Here is a 22,521-nt window from a genome sequence, read left to right as displayed (position 1 = left end):
GACACAAAAATCTTAATATATTGTTTATTAAAAAAACAATCTTCCTTAATGCAAAACCTACTCAAAGGCTCAAAACACGAAGCCTATTCTCACTTAATTAAAATAATTACATCATTTTTTTCAGATGAGCTCAAGAGAACTAAACATCATGGAGGGAGGCAGACTAATTGTTGTCATTACGTTGGTGCTGTTGTTGCTAATGGTTGTCAGTTCCATGAATATGCCTTCATGTGAATAAAGTAATTTAAGGAAATTTCAGGATCAGTCCATTTTAATAATGTGACTTTCTAACAGTTTTGGAAAGCTCTGGAAACATTAATATTTGTGGTTGCCTAGCTAAAGCAGCTGTCTCGGGGCTTACCCATTGTGAATTCCAGTACTGAAAGGATGCACCAGGACATGCAACGTTACAGCCATTGCTGTTTCTCCCAGTGGAATTAGTGACTTTGTAAATTGATGCGTACTGAAGACAGATGTATTTGGGTGAAACTGAATAACTCGAGTATATTCTGAGCCAGTGCAAAAATATTGAGCTTTGGAGCATGGTGGGTGAGAAACAGAAGCCAGTAAATAACCTGGCTTCCACTTGCCACAGGCAAGATGCATGGCTTTAATCTTGAGTGTGGATTACTGTGCTTAGAGTTGACGGCCAGATGGTCTAGCAGTCTGTACTAGACTAGAGCTCTGTCTGTGTCCATGTCAAAGGTCAGTAGAGCGGAGTTAAGTTAGGATTAAGGAACAGGCAGCTTATACACAGTGGGGTTAATGTTGTGGTCCAGCCGGTGCTCTGGCCTTTCTGAGCCTGTGAAGGGGTGATTGAATGAGTGCAGGAAATTTGGTTATAACTGTCCATGTATCTGAATTTGTGCCTTCCTTGGAAGTTACCAAAACCATGTGAAAGTGGTAGTTTTAGCGAATTCTTAATATAACTAATGCAGGAGTTTTTAAGTTGTCAGACATATATAGAAAATATAACAGATGTTGTCTATGCTCCGTCAGCATATACTCCCCATATCCCTCTTCTTGGGAAGAGGTCATACCAGAAACATAGGCAGCTGTTGGATACAGACACACAGTACATAGAGCACCATGGAAACCTGAAGGCAAATGGCTCCAGGAGAGGAGAAACTGAAACCGAGTTGACTGGTCTTGCTGTCTAGTTTATGCTGCTTTAGTCCTTTAGGAAGCAGCATTTCTGGGGGAAGGGGAAGAAACATAAATCACACGTTTAGAAGCAGTCAATGAGCATCATGACTTCGGTTCATCAAGTCAAGCTTTCTGTGCTCCTGCTGTTTTCATGTTTGTGCTTATGTATGTTGGGGTTTGAACCTTTACCATAATTCAGATGTATTTCTAAACCGTATTTAGTGATGTACGTTTCAATCAGATTTTTTAGCTTTTGTTATTTCCCTTAGAAACTTCTTGGCATTTAGTACTTCAGAAGACAGTAACAGGCCTACTAACTCGTATGAAGATTTTAGGCTGGGGTGTCTGAGATGTAGCTGTAACCGTAATTTCTGCAGTTTTTCCAGGGCTTTCTGACTGATGTTTACAGCTGAAATTGCAATGGGGAGGGTAAAAGTAAGTGAGAGAAAGAGTGTACAGATAAATGGCAGTGTGCCAGATGACATTCAACCCTTTTGTTTCCTCCTTTTATTTTATGACTTGTGTCGTAGGTTGGCAATCATTTTCTTTTTATTCTACTGCCATTAGGAGCAAGATTTCCCTGGATAGAAAGTGGGAAATAGTGAGACCTTTATTAAAGTTAATATGTGTATCATTAATGGCTGCCCATGTGTTTCCAAGTATTTTAGAATCATGATGAGTTTAGTTTGTTAATCTGGTAAACTGGGTCTGTAGTGTGTTCATGCAAGGACAAATGGAGTATATAGGCATGAAGTCACAAGTCTAATCTTTGTGGATTTACAGGTCAATTACAGTATCAGGTCTGTAATGTTTAATGTCTCTGACAATCAATACCTTGAATTCTGAAAATCAGTTTATTAAGTAAGCCTGGAGTATTTTCTGTAACATCTTCAACTGGCAGCGAGCTGAAGTACAGAAATTGTGTCTGCATGCTGTTACCTGATATGCTCAAGCTGCTTGCTGCACTGTGAGCCTAATTTACCTCTTCTGTTGCTGCTTTGTTTTGTCTTCTGCTTGAATCCTGACGTACAGAAGACAAGAGAGAGATCAGAGTCTGGCCTCTGTATTGAGATTTCCCACATTGACATTTTTAGTTTTTTCTTTTCTACTTTGAGGGCTACAGCTGTTTTCCTATGTATTAAATAATTTTTAACACTATTTCCTTCCCTCAACAGTAAAGCATGCGTATTAGAAAGGAATCCATCCATCCTGATGTATTGCATTAATAATAAGTCCATTTGTCTAGGGAGGATCTCCATTTTGCTCGCTTTTCTCCATCTTCCAAACCATATGTAAGTTGTGCTCCTATGTATTCTGCAAGATGCTCTTGCTCTGTATAGTGGAATCTGGCTTTTCTGCCATTCTTGAAGTGAATGTCGTCTTTTGAAGACTTTTGACATTCTAGCATTGTTCGTCAAGTGTTCTGAGTTCCACTTTTAGCTAAGCCACAGAACAGCCTCCAGACTCAAACTTTGTTGGTTTTCAAATCTTTTTGTGGCATGAAAAGCCTTTGTTAGACTCAGAGAATAAAGTTTCTGAAGTGCCATGGAACGAAGTCTTTAATCTGCATGTTGTGTCAGGTGAGCAAGATTTTTCTGAGGATGTCAAGTGAGGCAAGAATAGAAACCCATTTCAATAGGCTTATATCCTAAGTACTCAGCTCAGTATGCTTAAGAGTTGGGAGAGGGATTATGTCACATTTAACCCTTTCTTGTTTCCTGTTGCTTTCCCACACTGTTACCTAGTATCCAGCACAATCAATAAATAGAGGGGCTTTTTGAAAGATTTAATTTTTCTCTGTTTATGTGATCATCCTCTTAGGAGGCCTGAAAGATGGATTGATAGCATCAACTAAAAGGATTTAAAAGAACCTTCTCTGGGTGTGTTTTGGATTACAAATCTAACTTTAACTTGAACATTGAAATAGTTCTTCTTTTCTGGTGCTATAAATCACTGGCATTTCTCCATACACAAATAAAAACAAATCCACATTCAAAGTCCTGCTTGTGCAGAATTCTAATTCTGAACTGTGAAACTAATATCTTGGGCAATGCTGCAATAGGACTTAGGTTTCACTCTTTTTCTCCCTTCCCTTTGTCCCCAGATTGATAACACATAAATGGTTAATGCAGAATCTAGGATGTCCTTGCAGAATTAATTTTTGAATTTTAAAAGGAGTACCTTTTGCTGCCTAGCACACAAAGTGCCAGCTACTGAGATTTTGCTGCATGTACAACCAGGAAGACTACAAGGAATCCTCCTGATTAGTGTTGCAAGAGGAAAAAAAGGGGCTAAACAACTGCAATACTTTTGGTTTATTGCAAAAGTTTACCTTAATTCTGCCTCCTTATAATTGAGAGCTTAAAGTTTAGCTTGTGAGGTACAACAATGTCATTCTCCCCATTTAAGATGTTATTTCTGTAGCATGGAAATTACCCACAAAGACGTTTACTGACTTATTTAAGAAATTCAGAAAAGCATGCAGTAGAGCAGGTAATTAAGCTCACTTTTCTCATGTCATTCTGGCCCATGCTAGATCTCGCTTCATCTGAAAAAAGGTTTAGGATCTTTAGAACAATACTTCATGGGTTCTTGCGTTCTGTGTAGCAGTTTTCTGTGGTATGGATATATGCTTCTTAGCATTTTATGGAAGTTACTCCTCCTTTGATGACAATTACTTTGCAGTCATGTCACTAAATTAGTCTTGAAAGATGCCTTAGGAGAATGGAAGGCTATTGCTGAAATGTTTGAATAAACAGCAGAACGTGACAAGAGTGTACGTAGCATTATTGCCACTGTTGACCCTTAGCGCAGACCCAGTTTGTTTTTTCTTCAGAATTAATCTGTGGTTAAACTTAGAGTCCAGCCTAATATAAGAACTCTGGGCATAGTGAAATAAACAAGTTCTAATTGAGAGTGAGTCATTTCTAGAATTAACTACTCTAAAACTTTTTTGAACTGTGAAAGGAGAAGTAGGAAGCACTTAATGAATGTGTTTTTAAACGGGCAATTTGTGTTTAGCTCATCAAGCTAGAAGCATATTAGGCTCCTTGTACAGATCACAGATGGCAAGAGCAATTGTATATCGTACTTAAATCTTAATGTAGATTAAGAGGTTGTAATAACATAAATGACAGATTTCTGTATTTGGAGTTTAATGGATGCATTTCAAATGGAATGAAGTAGTGACTTAGTGCTTTTTAAAATTTAATCCTTACCTGCTTTTATCTCTGTCAGTTTTCAAGCACCCTCACTGTTCCTGGTTTCTGTGTACAGCATTTGCTCTGTACAGTGTAGCTGACTGGCTTGTGTCCTAAGCAAGCATCTTCTATGGGGTTGTGACAGTTTGCAAAGATATTCCTAAATGTGTTGCGAGACGGAAAGATGCTGCTAATGTAGGCAAAGAAGAAGAAAGCACTTTTTTTAAACCTTTTTTTTTTTTTTTCCCTACAGCTGTAACATGTCACCTAAATCCCTTGACTGGATAGGGCAGAACCACGGCTTTAGGATTAGTGCGTATGATGGATTTAGGATTTGAAGCAAACATGTGTTGCTGTGTTTGCATCGTATCTAGTTTTTACTGCCTAGGGAGAAATGTTCTTCCTTTTATCATGCATGTCCATTAAATACTGAGGAGAACCTTCTGAGAAAAGATGAGGACTGGTACAATGATATTTTGAAGAGCTGTATGAGAAGAAAGTATGATTTTTCTGGCTTTTTCAGACCTGGAAAGAGACTGAAGAGCTTAAGCACCTGGACAGATTCGCAGTGAAAGGCAATGGTGGCTCAGCAGGGCAGAGAGGGGAATGGATTGTACTATTAACTGTGCACTTATTTACTGCAATGGATATTGTTGGTTGGTTTTGAAGAGCAAGTAAAGCCCTCAGCAAGAGTGGGACTTGCAAATCTGTTAGTAATCAAATACATAAAAGGGGTACCTCTATGTAGGAATTGCTGTCAGAAGGAGGAAGCAGCACGGAGAAGCCAACAACTGTAAATTGCTATAATGTCTTGGTGGATGCTTAGCAGCTGGTAAAGTAACAAAGGAAAAAGAATACCATCGGGAGGCCTTTCTGTCCAGAAATGGATTCATCTACATGCCATCTTGCCTCATGGCCCTGTCCGTGTCTATCATGTGTCTTCTTTAAAACGTCGAACTGAAACCCACCCAATCCTCAAAAATATACATATAGGTACGTCACATAGAATAAAAAGGATTTTGTTAGGATTTTAATATTCTAAATCTGGACAGGGGAGGAGGCCTAAATTTACTGTGAAACTTCTCTGTAACAACCTGAAAAATACCACTGGATTTTGGAAATCACCGATTATCTTGTTTTTTTCCTGATAATATTTTTATGCTATTTTTATGCTATTTATTATTTTATGCTATTTTTATGCATTTTTGAAAATGTGTACTACAGAATCTTGATGTCTACTAAGGCCGTCAGTGCTTATATTCAGTTCTGAAGCTGCCCTTTGTCTCAGATATGGATGCCTCAAAAACTCCCTTGCTTCAAAATAAGTTCTCAGTGGCCCGTCTGGCTGAAGAGTTTTTCTGGGTTGGTGGCAGCATCGTAGCTTCTCCAAGATGGAAAATCGGCCATATTGGTAAGATGCAGGCTGAATACCTGCCACTTAATTGAGCAAGATGGTATCATCTTGAAAGCTTTCATGTTTAAATCTTATTTAGTGACAACTTTGTCTAGCTGTAGCGTAGGGGAGTGGAAAAGAAGGAAGAACTTGAGACACAGCCCTAGTCCTATGTTATTTTGCATGGTTGCTAGTGCAATTCTTTTGGTCTTCAAGAACCTCTCAGTTATAATTTCATTTCTGATTTCTTTACATTATTCTGGAAAAGCAAATGCAAAGTTGTACATTTTGATGTGTGCAGACCTTTTGAAATTTTCTGTTGCATAGATAGAATCTATCTCCCTCTCCATACTCACAGTAAGATAGGTTTGCTATCTGCCAGAATTTGTACATCTCTTAACTCTTCAATTTTTCATGCAATATTTGTAGTTTTCAATCTTTGAAATGAGCATTTAGAAGTATCTCTGTTTTCTTCCATAGTAGGTCACTGGACTCTCAGGAGGTTGTTTTCTGAATACCGATATACAATGGCAAAATTCTTAAGCTTCACTACCTATCTGAGAAGGGTCCCTTTTTGCTTCATAGCAGCCTTTCTTTTAAATGGGTAATAAAAACAGTAAACCTAGTTGGAAATGGGTAGAGAAATTATATGTTTCCTGTTGTAGTAAATGCATTTTAATAGCAGTCTTCTTGAGCCGCTCAGGTCCAGTAAAGAAATCTGCAGTGACCTTGACCAGAACCACCTGTTGCGTTGGAAGCACTTTTTTGTCCTACTTGTCTGTCAGCTTTGCCAGTCAAAGATTTTTTTCTTTTTTTTTTTTTTTTTTTTTTAACAAGAAAGTTGGAGGTATAGATAGCTTAGAAACTAATAGGAATTTTTTGCAGAGGTCCAGAAATGCCATCCTACTCTGCTTCTGCATTTCCCTGGATCCAGATGGCTGATGGAGTCTCAACCAAGAGATGGAGAGCTGACAGACTGACCTCGAGTTAAGCACCCTAATTTCCACAGGATTAAGAGCATCTCTTCTCCCATTAACGTTTCATTTATTAGGGGTTGTGCGCTTTAAGGATGGATTCAGTCTTGCATTAACTCTTGTATGCAGCAAACGCTGTCCCAACTATTGCTGGCATGATTATACAGAAATTTTCTTTTTCAAAGATACTTTAAAATGTTTTTGCCAAAGAAAAGAATAGTAGAGAGTCCTGAAATTTAGTGAGGCTTGAGTCAGTGAGAGCAAGTAAGGGGTAGAAACTTCTTATGCTAGCAATAAGATGGTTGGTTTAAAAGGTGAGAAGGACCTGCTCACAAGTCTGTAGGACTGCAAAAATGAAAAAAATGAAGGTTAATGAAGTTGGATGTGGTCTGTTTTTTAACTGGATCCTGGCATAATGATGCAAATCAGCCTGCTATACCTGATCTATGAACACCGTAGACAGAAAATACCTTAGGTTAACTTTTGATCATGCCACTCACTGCATGACAGTGTCTCCTTTTCTTGGTTTTGTGTTTTTTGGTTCTGGGGGTTTTGGGGGGTTTTTTGTGTTGGGTGTTTTGTTTTGGTTTGGGGGTTTTTTTGGTTGGTTGGTTGGGTTTTTCTATTTGGTTTGGGGGTTTTCTCTGTGTGTGTGAAGTAAAATCCACCCAGTGAACAGTCCAGTTTTTATGTAAGAGAAAACTGAACCAGTATCTCCCTCAATGAGTTCATGTTGTAAGGAAAAGTCTGTACTTTAAATATGTAATAATAAAGAATAAATAAATATAAAAAAATAAATAAAGTTTAAAGACTATAAATAAATAAAGAAGGTCTGCCTCCGTTATGCACCACAGGATGCTAAATCTTCTATGTAACAGAAGTTGTTCTTAATAGCAATTCATTTGATTCATAAGGCAATGGGTCAAGTAGGATTTACTACTGATGTATTCCATTAGCGTAGGTGCCTGTATAAGGAGTAAAACCAGGCTGCTGTAGCCAACGATTAATGTTAAAACTTCTGTGATAAGACCATTACTTGAGTGAATGTCTTTAGGGTCAGAAGTGACATTCTGGGAGCCTTTATTATGAGAGTGGTATGATGAATTGTCATGAATATTCCTCAAGCTCACAGAAATCAATTGTACAGTTCATATTCAGAATTTTCCGAATATCTTCTATATCCAAGACTTTTCAGCTGAACAGAATTCCCACCACACTGTACTGGATATATATTTTATATATTTATATATATATTTATATATATATATAAAAAATGCTTTTATATTATTATATTTATATATTGATTTTTAAAAATATTTGATGCTTCCTGTCTAAACTGAAACTGATATTCCTGGCAGGAGTAGTCAGAGCCAGTCAGTTCTTTGCTTTTCCTTCTGATGAGCCAGTCATAGCTGCAAAATCATTTCCAGTGAGACTTTTAAAGAACGTAGCAATTATTATCTCTTCAATGGATGTGCAGTGCTGAATGTATGACAAGTGTGGGAGTCCTCTGTTTGCATGCCGAAAAGCTGTTTTGGTAATATTTTAGGGGAACAGCTTGCTCTTAAAGTGCACATGTACTGGAGGGGTTTCTCTAGGCTGACCAACATGTTGCATCTTCTGGAGGCCCTGAAGAGAAATAAGCCTCTGAAATCTATTTTCCTCTCCTTATAGTATTTAGAAGAGCGGTTGTTTTGAAGCATACTATCAGGATGCATCTTGTCAGAATCTGTTAACAGGGTGGAACTCAGCAGTGTTGCAGGATGCTGGCCTTCGGACTTTTTCTGAAGAGACTGGCTAGGGCCAAAGCTGTACAACATAACCTGGAGCCGTATTGAACTTTGGAAGTGAATCTTTTGACAAAGCTGGTCCATGTATAAAAATACTCAATGACTCAATCCTTCTAACTTCTTTTCATCCTCACATGCTAAAATACTCCCACTCCTTCACACATTTACATCAAACCCAGAAACTCCTAAAAGACAATAATGCTACTGAACCATAAATAATTAACAGACGTTAGAACATCTTTCTAACAATAAGCATGATATTGGGCTCTGTTTTTATTTTGTTGTATCAGGACAAATTGTAGGGATTTATGATTTCTGTAGTTTTGTTTTTTATTGTTACTTTAGAACTTTTTATGGTAACTATAAATGTTACTATTAACTATGAAAAATCACTTTGAGTCTTTTTGCTGCATCAGCCTAGTGTCACTTTGTAAGAACACAAGAATGGAAATAAGTGTTCTATGTTTCTGTTTCCTGCTCAGCTACGACAGTGCTTTTTGCCGCAGTAGAGATCCATTTCTCCATGACTGTATTTTGTCCGGATGCAAATTGAGGCAACTCATTAGATCAAAAGAGAGCTGAACCTCAACTGAATTCTGCACAAAGGTACTATCGAGGTGCAAAATATTATCTAACCAAGAAGAAAACTTTAGCCTTTGAAGATAGTTAGGAGCTATTTCTTCCAAAATATGTTTCATTTCAAGACTGAGGAATTTTTATTTGAAGTATAGAAATGAATCCTTAAAGAAGGTATCTGGTCAATGGTAAGGAGAAGCAGTTATACTTGTCTTCTCATCAGTGTGCTATTCTCATTTACAGGCTGTGAAAAATTTCAGAAAAAATATCTTATTTTTTCTTTGATATAAGTACCACTACAATTCCTCCTCACCCACAAATTTTTCTGCCAGTCTCTCTAGGGCTCTAAACTTTCAGTCATGTAGACAGGTAAGGGTGTATATTTCAGTGCACATACATATGTAGAGGTGTGGAGGTGCACTGTTTCCCCTCTCCATCTCAATCTCCTGGTTGTTGTCTAGCTACCCCTAGCTAACACCTCTGCACTACCTTAAAGGTTTTCCTTCCTGTCATGTTGGTAGGATCCAGAAAAGCTGCTGCTGTTCTCCTGACAGAAGGAGGAAGATATTTCTTGTGCTTTCCTTTCCTTGTGTCACCAAAACTAAAAAGATACTTAAAACAAGTATTTGGTATGGTCTGACCATTCAGTTGGCAGGTACGCTGAATAGAACTGAACTCAAGTTTGTGTCCTCAAACTTTAATTGCCATTGTGCATTGAATCACCAAAGAACAGTCCAATGTCCAGATCAGCTGGAACTGGCAGCAGGGCAGCTGCTGAGGTACTGGGTAGGGTTTGGGTGAGTAATCCTGCAGCAGAAATGAACAGCTGCATTAAAAAAGCTATCCAAGGATGCTTATTAAAATTTTAACAGCCGAGGAGTATGTTCTTACTTCACGTAAAAGCAAAATAAATGCATGTTGTGTAAAGTGTACTTTTATTTTGGCACTTCTTTATTATTTTCTGCTTTGTAACAGGTGTGTTCTTTTGATACTTCTCCCATTTCTGCTCTTCTCATTTCTTCAAATAAAATTATTTACTGCAATAACTTCCAAAGAGGAAGTTGGAAATTTAATGAGATTTGAAGTCCATGTTATTAGGGCTAATAGAAATTTCATTAACTATTTTGACCAAAAATCTTTTTTTTTTCAAAAAACTATAAACCTTGTGAAATTAAAATAAGTTCAAGCTTTCCATAATTATTATCTCACAGTAAATTTGAGAAGTATTTATCTTTCTGCTGAACTGGAATGAAAGCAGATATTGAAAAGATTGCAGTGTCTGGGAAATGGTCAAGCCAAGTTTGAATCCACTTTGGATCTGATGTTGTAGTGAATTCTAGTAATGCTTCTGAACCGTAGCACAGCATTTGCTTTTATGACTGATACCTGCTGACCACATTGATTTAGTCTAAGGGCATCTGTGATTGAAGCCAAGGGAGCAGCTTTAAGGAATAAAATGTTACATGAGGGATTATTTTGTTCTCAATTTAACACCTTCTCTCTGTAAATATTTTATTAACATAAACAATGTACTCTACAGAATTGTAGCTTTAAATTTAAATTTTCTTTTATTATTAATGATTTGCTTTCAAATTAACCTTTTGTTGAACCTTCTTTTCCGGAGTAAATTAATTGAATTTGGCTGAATATAAGCTCTAAAGCACAGGAACATTAATGATTTTTTCCATTCCTTTTTACTCTGCCTTGCTTCTCTTGGGTGTTTTTGCCTTTGCCCAAGAGGTAGGCTTGAATCACTGCAAAGAATTGTGTTGGTTTTGATGCATTTTTGGAATACATGGAACGAGTGTTTTAGTTTGGACAGTGTTTCATCTGTAATCTGTATGTACAGATTGATAAGAGGAGCCTGACCTCAGAATTTCCTTGTATTTATTTATAAATCTGTACTTAGTAGAATATGTATTTTATGTATTGGTTTTCATTCTTTCATCCAGAATCTGAGTAGTAATTTACACTTCTCATCTCTAGGTCTGAAAAAAACACATAAATACATTGGACATGCTAATAGTTTTAATTTTACTTAGACCAGGCAGAAAAGCCACAAGAAAATTAAGTCACAGCCTATGCTCTGTCATTGTGGGAAATAAATGGGTGACCTGGCAGAAAATACGAGATTCTGCATCCATTCCTGGGACACAGCCAGTTGCTAACAGTTTGCATTAATGTTGTCAAGCTTAGCTCCTTGCAACAGCTGAATTTCAAAAGAATGCCTCCTCTTTGGGCAGGCATGGGCATGGCCCCAACCTTGCTTCCAGGGGCTTTGCATGCAAGAGCCTCAGCTTGACAGCAGTTCCCAAGGAAAGAGGAGGAGCCCTGCTGAGAGAGAGCAAAGCTCTTTGAGGGAGCTTCTTCTAAGACTTGCTTCTTTGAAGGCCGCTGGCTGCACTGTCTGTAGCGCTGCCAAATCCCCGGGAGGGGAACGTGTTTTAAGGGCCCAGAGACAAAGTACAATATAGGTGAAAGGCCTCCTCCTAGGAGAATGTGATTTTAAGTGATTTGGAAGAAGAACAGTCTGTTAGATTTTTGCCACAACGTCTGGAAGCAAATTTGTAGGATCAGTGACTTAATCCATAGAAGCAATGGGAGGCAAAGCTGATACTCCATCTCAACTTTCTAAAAGTACTATTTCCAGAGTTTACCATTTTCTTTGGCCTGGATGGCAAGTAGAAGTGTGATGTAAACAGCAGACATGCAATGCCTTTGTGATGGCTCTGTATGTAATGAAAATGGGCATTCTTGCTTCTGGCGGGAAGTAAACGTTTGGGCTATAAAGTTTTTCGTGGTTTGCAGAAGTCCTAGTGTTGTTCTGTTACTCTAAAAATGCCGTATTTTTGCTAAAGGAGCTTCAAAATAACATTGCTGATAAATTCAGCTTAGCTTTGCCTCAGACTCTTTCTCTTGTGAAAGATCAAACATTTCCGTTACAAATCTGGTTTCCTTTTTGCAGACATACTGTGATACCTTGGTGTTAACGAGCAAGTTAGGAATATTGTCTGAATCTCCTTGTGCTTATTCTAGAAACTGATACTTATAGTAGTTTGATTTAGAGTGTGATCAGAAGGTGAATATTAGTAGTTCTTCTAAATCCCCCCAAATAAGTGTGCTGCTAGTAGTTCTATTATACTCTGCTTATTGGTGTGTTTTGAATGTGCTTTGTGTTTCATCAGTCATGGGTATTGGCAAATGGTGGCTAAATGTTTATGGATTAGGTCTGAATACTAAAATATAATTATATAGATTCACTAGGCATTCTAGGTCCTAATCTTGTAACTGCATTAATAGGGAGAGGTGTTTTTCTGAGTTTGCTTATTAGGATTGTTCACACGCTGGGAGCAGCTTATCTGGGTAAGTATTTGCAGAATTGAGCTTCTGAACTTAAGGTGCTTATGAGAAAATTACAGCTCTTCCATAGCACCAGATTATGGGTTACAAATCCATCTTTGTTAGCATTCAATGTTTTTTCTAACTCAGTCATAAAGAACAATATTTAATTGATATTTTGGATCCACTTTAATGTAAATGTGAGGATTTACTTATAATATATGTTATAGGATAGAAAAAAAAATACTGATAGCTTTTTATTCATACTTATCCTTGTAGCCTTACACAAAACATTGATCAGTGCAAAGAATATCTGTTCAGTATTGCTCTTTTAGCTTCTTCCCAGGAAGAAAATTCTGGAATCTTTTTAAGCACAGCAAAATTTTATTTATATTAGAGAAGGCAAATCAAAATAATGCCCCCCTCTACTTGTTAGGATTTTTGTCTGGTTATACATTTCCCTGACCGGTGTAGGATACAATTACTCTGTTGTGGACCCTGACTGTAGACCTCTTTATAAGAATGGAGCCTTTGAAGCTGGCCTCATCTTTGCAGTCACACGCTGGATTCTAATCACCTTCTTGCTGTTAATTTTTAAGGCAGTGAAAATGGTTTAACTCTTAAGTCATTTGTACATAAAAGCTTTTGAATTTTTAGGGTTCCTAGAATACTTTTGATGACCAAGTTGGGTAATAATTTTTTTTTTTTTTAATTGGGTTCTGAATAGACAGAATGCAAACTAAACTGCTTCATAAGAAGCCATGGTACTTCTAAACAGTGATACTGCTGACAGGAACTCCAGAATTTACAGAGAGGAATGTGAAAAAAAACTCGTTGAAGTTATGCCACAAGGTTACTGTATGCTTAAGAGGCGAAAACTTGAGGTATAATGAAAATAACTTTCCTGACATGGGTGGAACTGTGCTAGTTTTTGCTGGCCAAGGATCCAAACTTTCAGGTGAAATTTCATACTGTGTGCAGCACAAATTTTACATATTGTAGGAGCTTGAATTAAGCATTCAAGATGGTCTTAGGCAGGGTATGTACCTTACACCAATTCTAACATAAGTATGTTTCATACCTATTAATACGGGAATGAAAACTTTCACATTTTCAGGTAAGTCCACAGTTGCCAAGAATCTTTCTGACTTTTTGATCGTATAATCTGACCTCATATATTAGACTGTACAGGAAATCTTGTCCTTTGACTTGAACTGTTAATTTGGTAGCTGCTTGATATGTTTTCTTCTTGTAAAGGTGATTTTAAAGGGAGTGAAGACTGACTTACTGGTATCACTTTATTTCTCTCTTCAGTGGAAAGATGTATGAGTTCTATGCAAACTGGTACCCAAATGATCAAACTCCGTGGCAGTTCCAAAGGGTTGGTCCGCTTCTATTACTTGGACGAGCACAAGTCATGTATTCGTTGGAGACCCTCTCGAAAGAATGAGAAAGCCAAAAGTGAGTGTCAACCACAGAACCTTTCTTCTGATTCCTCCTAGGCTCTTGCCCTCTTATGAACAAACAAAAATGAAGGATTTGGCTCATTCATGGGTGATCAAGAAGAATGTTGTACTTGAATTTAAAGGGCAGTAAATTATTTTATGATTAATAATTTATGAAGATTAAGTTGCTGCTGTTAGCCTTGCAGGTTGCAGTACTGTAGTATGTTGTAAATGAGTTGCAGGCAAAACCTGTGTGAACTGGGGACCTTGCAATGTGAGCTTTGAGCCCTTTCTCTACAGGATTTCTCTACAGAATAAATGCATCTTGTCTGGCCTAGGGCATGCACACAGTCATTCACGAACTACATGCTTTTGTCATTCTAGTTTCTATCGACTCTATTCAGGAAGTTTGCGAGGGGAAGCAATCGGAGATCTTTCAGCGCTATGCCGATGGCAGTTTTGATCCCAACTGCTGCTTCAGCATCTACTACGGAGACCATATGGAATCTCTTGACCTGGTATCTTCCAGTGGAGAGGAAGCACGCACCTGGATCACAGGGCTAAAATATCTGATGGCAGGGATCAGTGATGAAGACAGCCTCTCAAAACGCCAAAGGACCAGAGACCAATATCCTTCTTAGACTATCTGAGAGTGTTTTCCAGTGGTAGAGAGCTATCAATAGCATAGGCATTCCTTTAAGTATTTGTTTTGCTAAAACAAGCACTAGGCTTAAAGCTTCAAAGCGGTTCCCGTTGTATTCCCTGTTGCCAGAGACAGAGGAGTCCTTGAAGAGGATTGTTCTGGGCAAGATTTGGAGATGAATGACTGGAGTGGACTGAAAAACATACAGGTATGTTCTTTCATCTGTTACTTTCTGTGTAAAGCTGTCCATTTCATTTGGTTATACAGGACAAAGCGTGATGCAACATTGAAATTTGCTCAGAAGTTAGTTCTTCTGTGTTGTAGTATGGGTAAATAGCATGTGTTGCATATTGAGCATAGCAAGTCTAGAAACTGTTACTGAAATAACGTGAGTTATACCTTGAACTTTCTTTCATCCTCGGTCTCATATACAGTCTTTCCTAACATGAAAAAAAATCAAATATACATAATGTTCAGTAATATCCCTGAATATTCCATGCTGTTCCTTAACTCCTGTTCAATGTGGTTGAAGCAGACATTTGATGAGGCAGATAAAAATGGTGATGGCAGTCTGAGTATTAGTGAAGTGCTCCAGCTAATGCACAAACTGAATGTGAACCTACCCCGACAAAAAGTCAAGCAAATGTTTAAGGTAAGAAATTCAAATGTGTTTTCTTCTAAAAGAACAAGGATTCAGCTGCTGGAGATTTAAGGTGAAACCTAGTAGGAGAGATTGTAAATACTTCAGCATCTGGTTTGTTTCCACTCTACTGAGAGATACTACACAGTCCATTTCATAAATTGAAAAAGAGCTCCAGAAACACATCATAAATAGTTATTCATAGAAAAAGGCATTACACCAGGTACCTCCTGGTGTTACATAACATAAAGACACACAGTACAGAGATTGCTTTTTTGATATACTTGTTGATCTGAAACTCAGTCACATTTCCTCCTCTGATTACATTCACTCTAATAAATAGTATCTAGTAAAGTATCCAATATCCTCCAGTACTAATAAAATATGCAGTATGCAAACTTCCGTATCTGTCAGGTTTTTTGCATTGCTAAGAGCTATTTGTTTGACATTGCATTCTACTGACCTTGACCCAATTTACTGGGCAACTGAACTATGGAGATGTGTATGCTTTTGTAATCAGAAAGTCTGTTGTGTGAAGGACCTAAGCAGAAGTTGAATCCATAGTTTTCAGCATAGTGAACTACTATGACTTTTGCCCTACACGGAGTCAGGGACATCGCAGCATAATTTTCCAGCAGCTCTGGTATTTTAAAGAATGTTCTCTTGGAGAGGCTGTGAGAGATCGTTTCAGAGAAAGCTAAATACTGGAATTTCAGTAGCACTGAAAGGGATCAAATACCTATCTACCAATGACTTTCTAGGCAGTCTGAATCTGTCCGAGGCATTGTGTATAGCTGAATACTTAAGTTTTACCTAACTTAAGGTGGAGAAATATTCTAAGCCTGATTTCGCGAAACTGAAGCAGGAATAAGTGAATTGCCTAAGGTCACACAAAGATCTGTGGCAAGGCAAAGGTAATTCTGTTCTCCGTTGGTGCTTGAAGACTGAGCCATCATTTATTCTAAGCACCTACTGAGGTTGTACAACTTCTGGGCAGTTTGCAATCAATTTAAGGCTGTTTAAAGATTTCTTAAATTTCATATCTTCATTTTCTGAAGCTTTTATTCTTTTTTGGGGTGATCTTTCCTGGTTTGATGAAGTACTTATGGAATGAGACTGACTGGGCATATATTTTTTCCTGTTGCTGTGTGGGTAGAAGACCACTTTGAAACAAGTAGTCCTTTTGGTATTGCTGAAGTGTAAAAATTCCTTTTTTATTTTTAATCTTTCCTTCAGTGCACTAGGACAAGAACATTAGAATCCTTCAGTCCTATGAAATAGAAACCTGAAATCATATCAGAGTCTTTGGAATCATTTTACTGATTCGTGCTAGTGAGTGAATGCTCTCATTTTGACACGATCTTTGCTAAGATGTAAAAATTAGGCTCTGTTTATCATTTCGGAGGGCTCTGTTCCATTATTCTGAATTTAGTATTCCCTAGAGAATTACCTACCTGTGTGTGAAATTGATCCATATAGAAAGAGATGGTAAGAAGTGTAAAACCTAAGCTTCAAGGTTTAGATGGTGTTAAGAACCTTGAATGAAAAGCACTTTCGCTGACAACAGCCACTAGTTATAGAATTGTTCCATTGCTAAAGAACAGTAAAAAATAAAAAGAAACAGTCAACTGGGGCTTTATGATACGATTAATAAATCTTGTGCAAATAAATTTTAGTATGCCGGCTCTTGTTCCTTAATAAACTGCCATAATGTCGCATAGCTCAGTGACTCCTACGTGCAGACCTCATGGAAACATGCACAGTATGGGTAGTTTCGTGGCGGATCAAGGAGAAGTTAAGAACAGTGGCAGTCAGCATGACTTTTGATAAGTATTTTACCATGAAACTGAACAAGTGAATGTGTACAATTGGATGGGTGATTTTGTATTCAGTCTGGATGTGAAGCTGTCATTCCTCTAACTTATTCCTGAGAAAAGAAAGGAAGGCAAAATGATCTCTCTCATTGGTTAGAAACCACTGTAGCCACTGCATTTTGCCATGGACGGTCTTTATAGACTGACTTTATGGCCTCTGATTATGGCCTTTTATCTCTAGCAGAAGAGACGAGTGTTAGAGAATAATTTTGGGAAAGAGTGTAACTTGGAAATCTTCTGACTAGTTTGATTGGAGAAAAAATGGGCCTTGAAATGTTCCTTCTCTTCCATGGCTGTATGTATTTATTCTAATGCCTCTGGGTTGAAAACATTTTTAACTTACATCTCTTTCTGCTCTTTCTCTCATCCTGCTGACAGCTGATGCTGAAGCCTGTTTGGTTGCATTCTATGTGCAATGTAAATTCCTTTGTGGGTCCAAAATGGTAAAAGATGCTCAAATGGAGCATGGAGAACAGGATAACTTTGCAAACCACAGCAACTTAAGGTTATGGGGAAGGAAGGAAAGGTGATTGGAAAGTTTCCAGTCATCAGCTGATACAGGTTATCCTAGTGTATGCATCAGGCGAATATTTTGCCCATCATTTGGGTGAGTTGTTCCTTAGGAACAGAAAGTCCTGCAGAAAAAGAGTTTGCAGCTAGGGGGAAATTTAAACAGAAGTTTAGAAGTAGAGTTAAAATACTTGAGCATTTTTTCTGTACGTTACTGAATAAAAGAGAAATAAAAGCTTCATAACACACAGATGCCCCAGGAAGCTGGGTGCTCATTTCTCTCAGGCTGCTCTTACTATGCCAGCCCTTGTTTTGATTACCATTTTCTGTTTCTGTTGCATAAAATTTATGTGGACCAGAATGAATTTTGAAAGTAGATTTGTCCATGCTGTTGCACACTATTGCATTATAACACCATATACAAGTCCAAATAGAAAAAGAAATGTTTAGATGGAATGAAATGCTAGTCACCAGGAACTTGCAAATACCCTCTCCTTTGCCTTTGCTTTTGTTTGGGGAAGAAAAAAAGTCAGTTTGTGTCTTTCATTTCTGCAGGTGATAAATTATCCAATTGATGGATTAAGACCTGTATGGTTATGACCCTAAAAAATTTTACATGAGGCTATTGCATTAAACAGCAGTTTGTGCAAAAGAGATGTCTTCTGCCAACTGAAAGTTCTTTGAATTCCAAAAGTACTGGCCATTGGGATGAATGCTTGTAATCGTATTTCTGCAAGAGTATGGGCTACGGTGTTAGTCCCTGATTGTTTCCATACAGAAAATTGTTACCTCTAGGGCGCAGCCTGTACCTTGTGAGAGTATTGGAGGTGAGGACTTTTCAGCTATTTTACTTTTTCTTATGCAATGTCTGGACAGAGTATGTATGTACCTTCAGAAACATAATGTGCATTTAGGTGCCTGAAAATCTGACAGTTGGAATGGCAGCTGTTCAAGCACTGCTTCAAGTTTACTAGAAAGTCATGCTAGCCTTTTCAATAGGATTTTCAAAAATTCAGTTCTGGACACATTCCAGGCTCAAAAGCCTTTGAGAATCATGCATGTACAGCCAGAGAAAACCAAGGGGTTTTACCCATTACTTTTTTTTCTTCAGTTTTTTTCTTTCACACCAGCAAACACTAGGTTTACGGATGTAGCTCGGTGAAGAACTGAATTTAAAAACTCATTAAAATTAGTAGATTAAAGTGACTCCCTTTCCAGGATGAACCATTAGGTTTGACGCAAGCCAAATAGAAAAGACTGGGCAAAACTTTCCTGGGAAAAAAATTGTGCTTGTTGTATGCTGTGTTCTGGTTTTACTGTTTGTAATCAATGACAATTACTACACATATCGGGTGCTTTAGAAATGCTATTAACAAAGAAGAATAGGTTTGCTTTTTCCACATGCAATGCATAATTGAAACTGAGCTGGTCTCAGCTGAAAATATAATTGCTATTTGATAGCTTAGAATCAGAATATTAAGCAGCCTTGAAATTAAAAATCAAATCTCTTGGTTAATGAAATAACTGCACCAAGTATTTTAAGATATAGTAGGGTAGATTACATGTAGGTCTGAAAGAAAGTTACCTTTAATATTAATTTTTCTAGTTAAAAAAGTAGTAGTGAGTTGTTTAAAAAAATCTTGCCATAGTTACAATGGCAAAAGCCATTCTTATTAGCTACTTCTTGTTCACAAATGCATTCATATTTTCACCTGGGGCTCAGTTCTAAAGAAGGTTCATCTATGACTTCATGACTCCTCATTCTTCCAGTCACTTCCTCCATAGTACCGTCAGCCTCAGTGTTGTAGCTGGTACAGGCTCCGAAACTGCTGAAGTGTGAGACTGGACAAGAGACAAAATAGTGAGGTCTATCAGGATTAAAGAGTAGGGAACAAGTGCAGGGTGTCCTTTGGGAACAAGGAAAGAGTAGGCTGTTTGTGTAAGTTTTTAAAAATCTCTGTGGGTACGTTAGAATAAATTGCAGGGTCATGGCAGTACTTTGTTCTTGGGCAAATAACTGTGAATTGATGTCAGCTTGCTAGGACAGAAGTGCTTTGTGAAGGCTGCTCAGTGCTGCTGTCCATGGTTGTGAGAGCTTATTATCAGTGTTTTCCTCAACTGATACAAGTGCACGTGTGACAGTACGTGAAGGAAATTCAGTGGAAAATATGAAGGTTTGGTAAAAACCTGCCTCATTTATTTATTTTTTTAATTTTGTGGCTTGAAATGTCCTTAAACATGCCTACAGTGAACGTGAGTAAAGCAATATGCTGACAACTCCTTTATTGAGAACAAAGTAGGGAGTGCTGGATAAGCCTCTTTTCATAAAATACGCAAGTGTTGTCTATCCTGTTTGGGAAACATTGCAGCTTTCCTTTTTCATACTTTCCCGTGGCAGAATTTCTCATTCATTTTTTCATGCTTCTTGGAAAAGGCTTTTAGGAAACACAGTAATTCCATAATCTCTCCTTCAAATAGTTATATCATTGGGTGGATGCCATTGTGATCAGACTCACAAGATTTCTTTGAAGAAATTCTATCTCCACTGTGTGCAAACAGTAAGTAGTATTGCTGATGCAACCGAGCATGGTTTGGATCACAGGCTGGGGCACCTGACCCCAAAAAGTAAAGAACCAAGAAACATATATGTTGTAGGGGATAGATATACCAGACAATATAGTGTCGTTTACTGATGATTTTTTCTTTACTTGCAAAATTAGTATTCTTGCAGATCTTACTAGTTTATGGCTGTGCATTTAACAGATATCCTCCCAAATCCTAGATATAAAATTAATTTCAAGATGACTTGGGTTCTAATGGCCTTCGCAAGAAAATACAAATGGGTAATTCTGCCAGACATATGCATGTTCTGTTCTATGTTGCAAGGTACACTGTCTTACTTCACTGCCATAGACAGAAGAAATCCTTCAAGCAGGGTTCCCTGTGGAACAATAAAGACCTTAAAAGTTGTTTCTTGGCTGATTCACTAATGCATACATTTAAGAGGTTCAAAGGGGAAAGCTGTGCAAAGCATTCATATGACAAGCATCAGCCTGATAAATCAATCTGTTCTAGCAGGCCGTACAGTGACTAGCCATGTCAGGCAGTATCAACCTGCATTTAATTTCAGTGTTGCTTTATTCTCATGCAGGAGTTTGTTTATTCAAAGTTTGTTCAGGCTATTGCTGGGCAACTGGGTATCTCATTGCCTTATTATTGTGTAATGCAGGAGGCTGATACGGATGATAACCAGGGCACGCTGGGCTTTGATGAGTTCTGCGCCTTCTATAAGATGATGTCAACACGACGTGATTTGTACCTGCTAATGCTCACCTACAGCAATCACAAGGACTACCTAGATACAGATGACCTGAGACGCTTTCTGGAGATTGAACAGAAGGTAGGCCCAAGCCAAGAAAAGACTTCCAGTCTGCATGCCTTTCTGTTTGCCATTTAAAAGGGGTGGGAACTTTGTTGTCATGCATGTGAAAAATAGACAGTTAGATGCCTCTTGATTTTCATCTTGTAGGCTGGCATGACTCCTTCTTGAATCTTCTTGCTCTCACTACCTCTTTTTTCTGTAGACTTTCGTTGTCCCCCTAAATAAAGCCTCTACAGTTTCTTTCTTTTTCATGTGTTCTCTTAGGACAATTCCATCAGTATCTGTCTTTTCCCAGTACTCAGTAGCCTGGTGCAAAGATGGTGTTTCTGGCTCTGCTTTTGACTTAGTGCATAGTCCATGATGAGACACTGAATTACTTTGTCACACTATCTCAGTTTGTAAAGTGGAAGATTATGTTTTTGAAGACCTGTTGAGAGGATTATTAATGTCTGGGAAAGCTTTTTGAGGATATATAGTAGTACATATTAAGTTGTCTCTTAGTGCTTTAACTCCATTGCTGGGGTGGGTCTTAAAGACTATTGTCCCATTTTGCCGAGCTGAAACAGGTGAGGTATTTTTCTCTGACAAACCAGGTAACGTGTATATGCCCTGTATAGTAATATGGGGTGGGGGTGGGGGTGGCAGCAGCCAGTAGATAAAGTTAGCTTGATAGTTAACGTTGTTCATGAATGTGACACATTTTGCAGCTCTTCAGAGATGTTAATTTACAGCTTTGTAAGCTTTGCTATTCAGATATTGAAGTGCACCTATACATTGTGCTTATAGTTGTTTATGCACATTCAGCAAAATACCAGCAAACTATGTGCTGTGTTGCAGTAAGTGCTATCCACTCGTGTTACTGTATTTAACAAGGCAGCTAGCCTACATCAGTCACATTAGAAATTTTGTCCATCAGTCACTTATGCGCACTGAAGTTACGGAAGTCCATTTTCTGACAGTTCACATATGTTTTCATGAAAAAAGGAAACTAGTGTTGATATATTCTTTTTTTTCTAATGGTAAAAGACAAAAGTTTCTTATCTCTGTGTGTATGGTGCACCACATTCCTGCCCACTGATCTGCTTCCTCTGTCACTGACTTGAACCTTTATGGCATTAAGAATCTTTGTAACCAAGCTACCTGGAAGCCTAACACTTTTACTCCTACCCCAAATACCCCTTGATCAGAACAAGTTTGAGTCTTTCTGGTACATGGTAATTTGGCAGACCAGAAAATGGCAAGGCATCTAGTATCTGTACCATGATGACATTCACCCATTGGAACAGGTTGCCTGGAGAGGTGGTGCAGCCTCCACCCCGGAGGTTTGGAGGACCAGACTAGGTAACGCCCTAAGCTAACTGATGTGACCTTGTGGTGGACGCTGCTTTGAGCAGGATTTTGGGCTGGGTGACTTCCTGAGGTCCCTGAATGATTCTATGATTTTTCATCTAGAGACTTGTGGAAGATTATGAAGTGAGGAAAAATAATTGGATAGCAAGATGCAGTCAGTGCAGGAACAAATGCATTGACTCGTTTTTGCCTTTTTCTCTCATGATCTCTTTTGAAGCTGCATGCCCGTAAGTCATAAATCTCCATCAGTTTCAAACGT

At 38.1% G+C, this 22,521-nt stretch overlaps 1 protein-coding gene across 2 annotated transcripts in view; it reads left to right on the top strand.

Annotated features, from left to right (window-relative positions):
- Positions 1 to 4,596: 4,596 nt before the first annotated feature.
- The window catches only part of PLCH2 (phospholipase C eta 2), a 55,029-nt gene continuing 37,104 nt past the window's right edge, over positions 4,597 to 22,521 (top strand). For both annotated transcript variants that reach the window (XM_052792428.1, XM_052792427.1), the window contains exons 1-5: positions 4,597 to 5,757; positions 13,733 to 13,879; positions 14,248 to 14,491; positions 15,029 to 15,158; positions 20,760 to 20,930. In XM_052792428.1, the coding sequence (XP_052648388.1) occupies positions 5,637 to 5,757; positions 13,733 to 13,879; positions 14,248 to 14,491; positions 15,029 to 15,158; positions 20,760 to 20,930 (813 nt within the window). In that variant the 5' untranslated portion in view covers positions 4,597 to 5,636. The remainder of the gene's footprint in view (positions 5,758 to 13,732; positions 13,880 to 14,247; positions 14,492 to 15,028; positions 15,159 to 20,759; positions 20,931 to 22,521) is intronic.

Source organism: Harpia harpyja, chromosome 7 (assembly GCF_026419915.1).
Source record: "Harpia harpyja isolate bHarHar1 chromosome 7, bHarHar1 primary haplotype, whole genome shotgun sequence".
In the NCBI taxonomy this organism is placed as follows: domain Eukaryota; kingdom Metazoa; phylum Chordata; class Aves; order Accipitriformes; family Accipitridae; genus Harpia; species Harpia harpyja.
The sequence above is the reverse complement of the archived record's forward strand: the minus strand, read 5'-3'. Positions and strand labels throughout refer to the sequence as shown.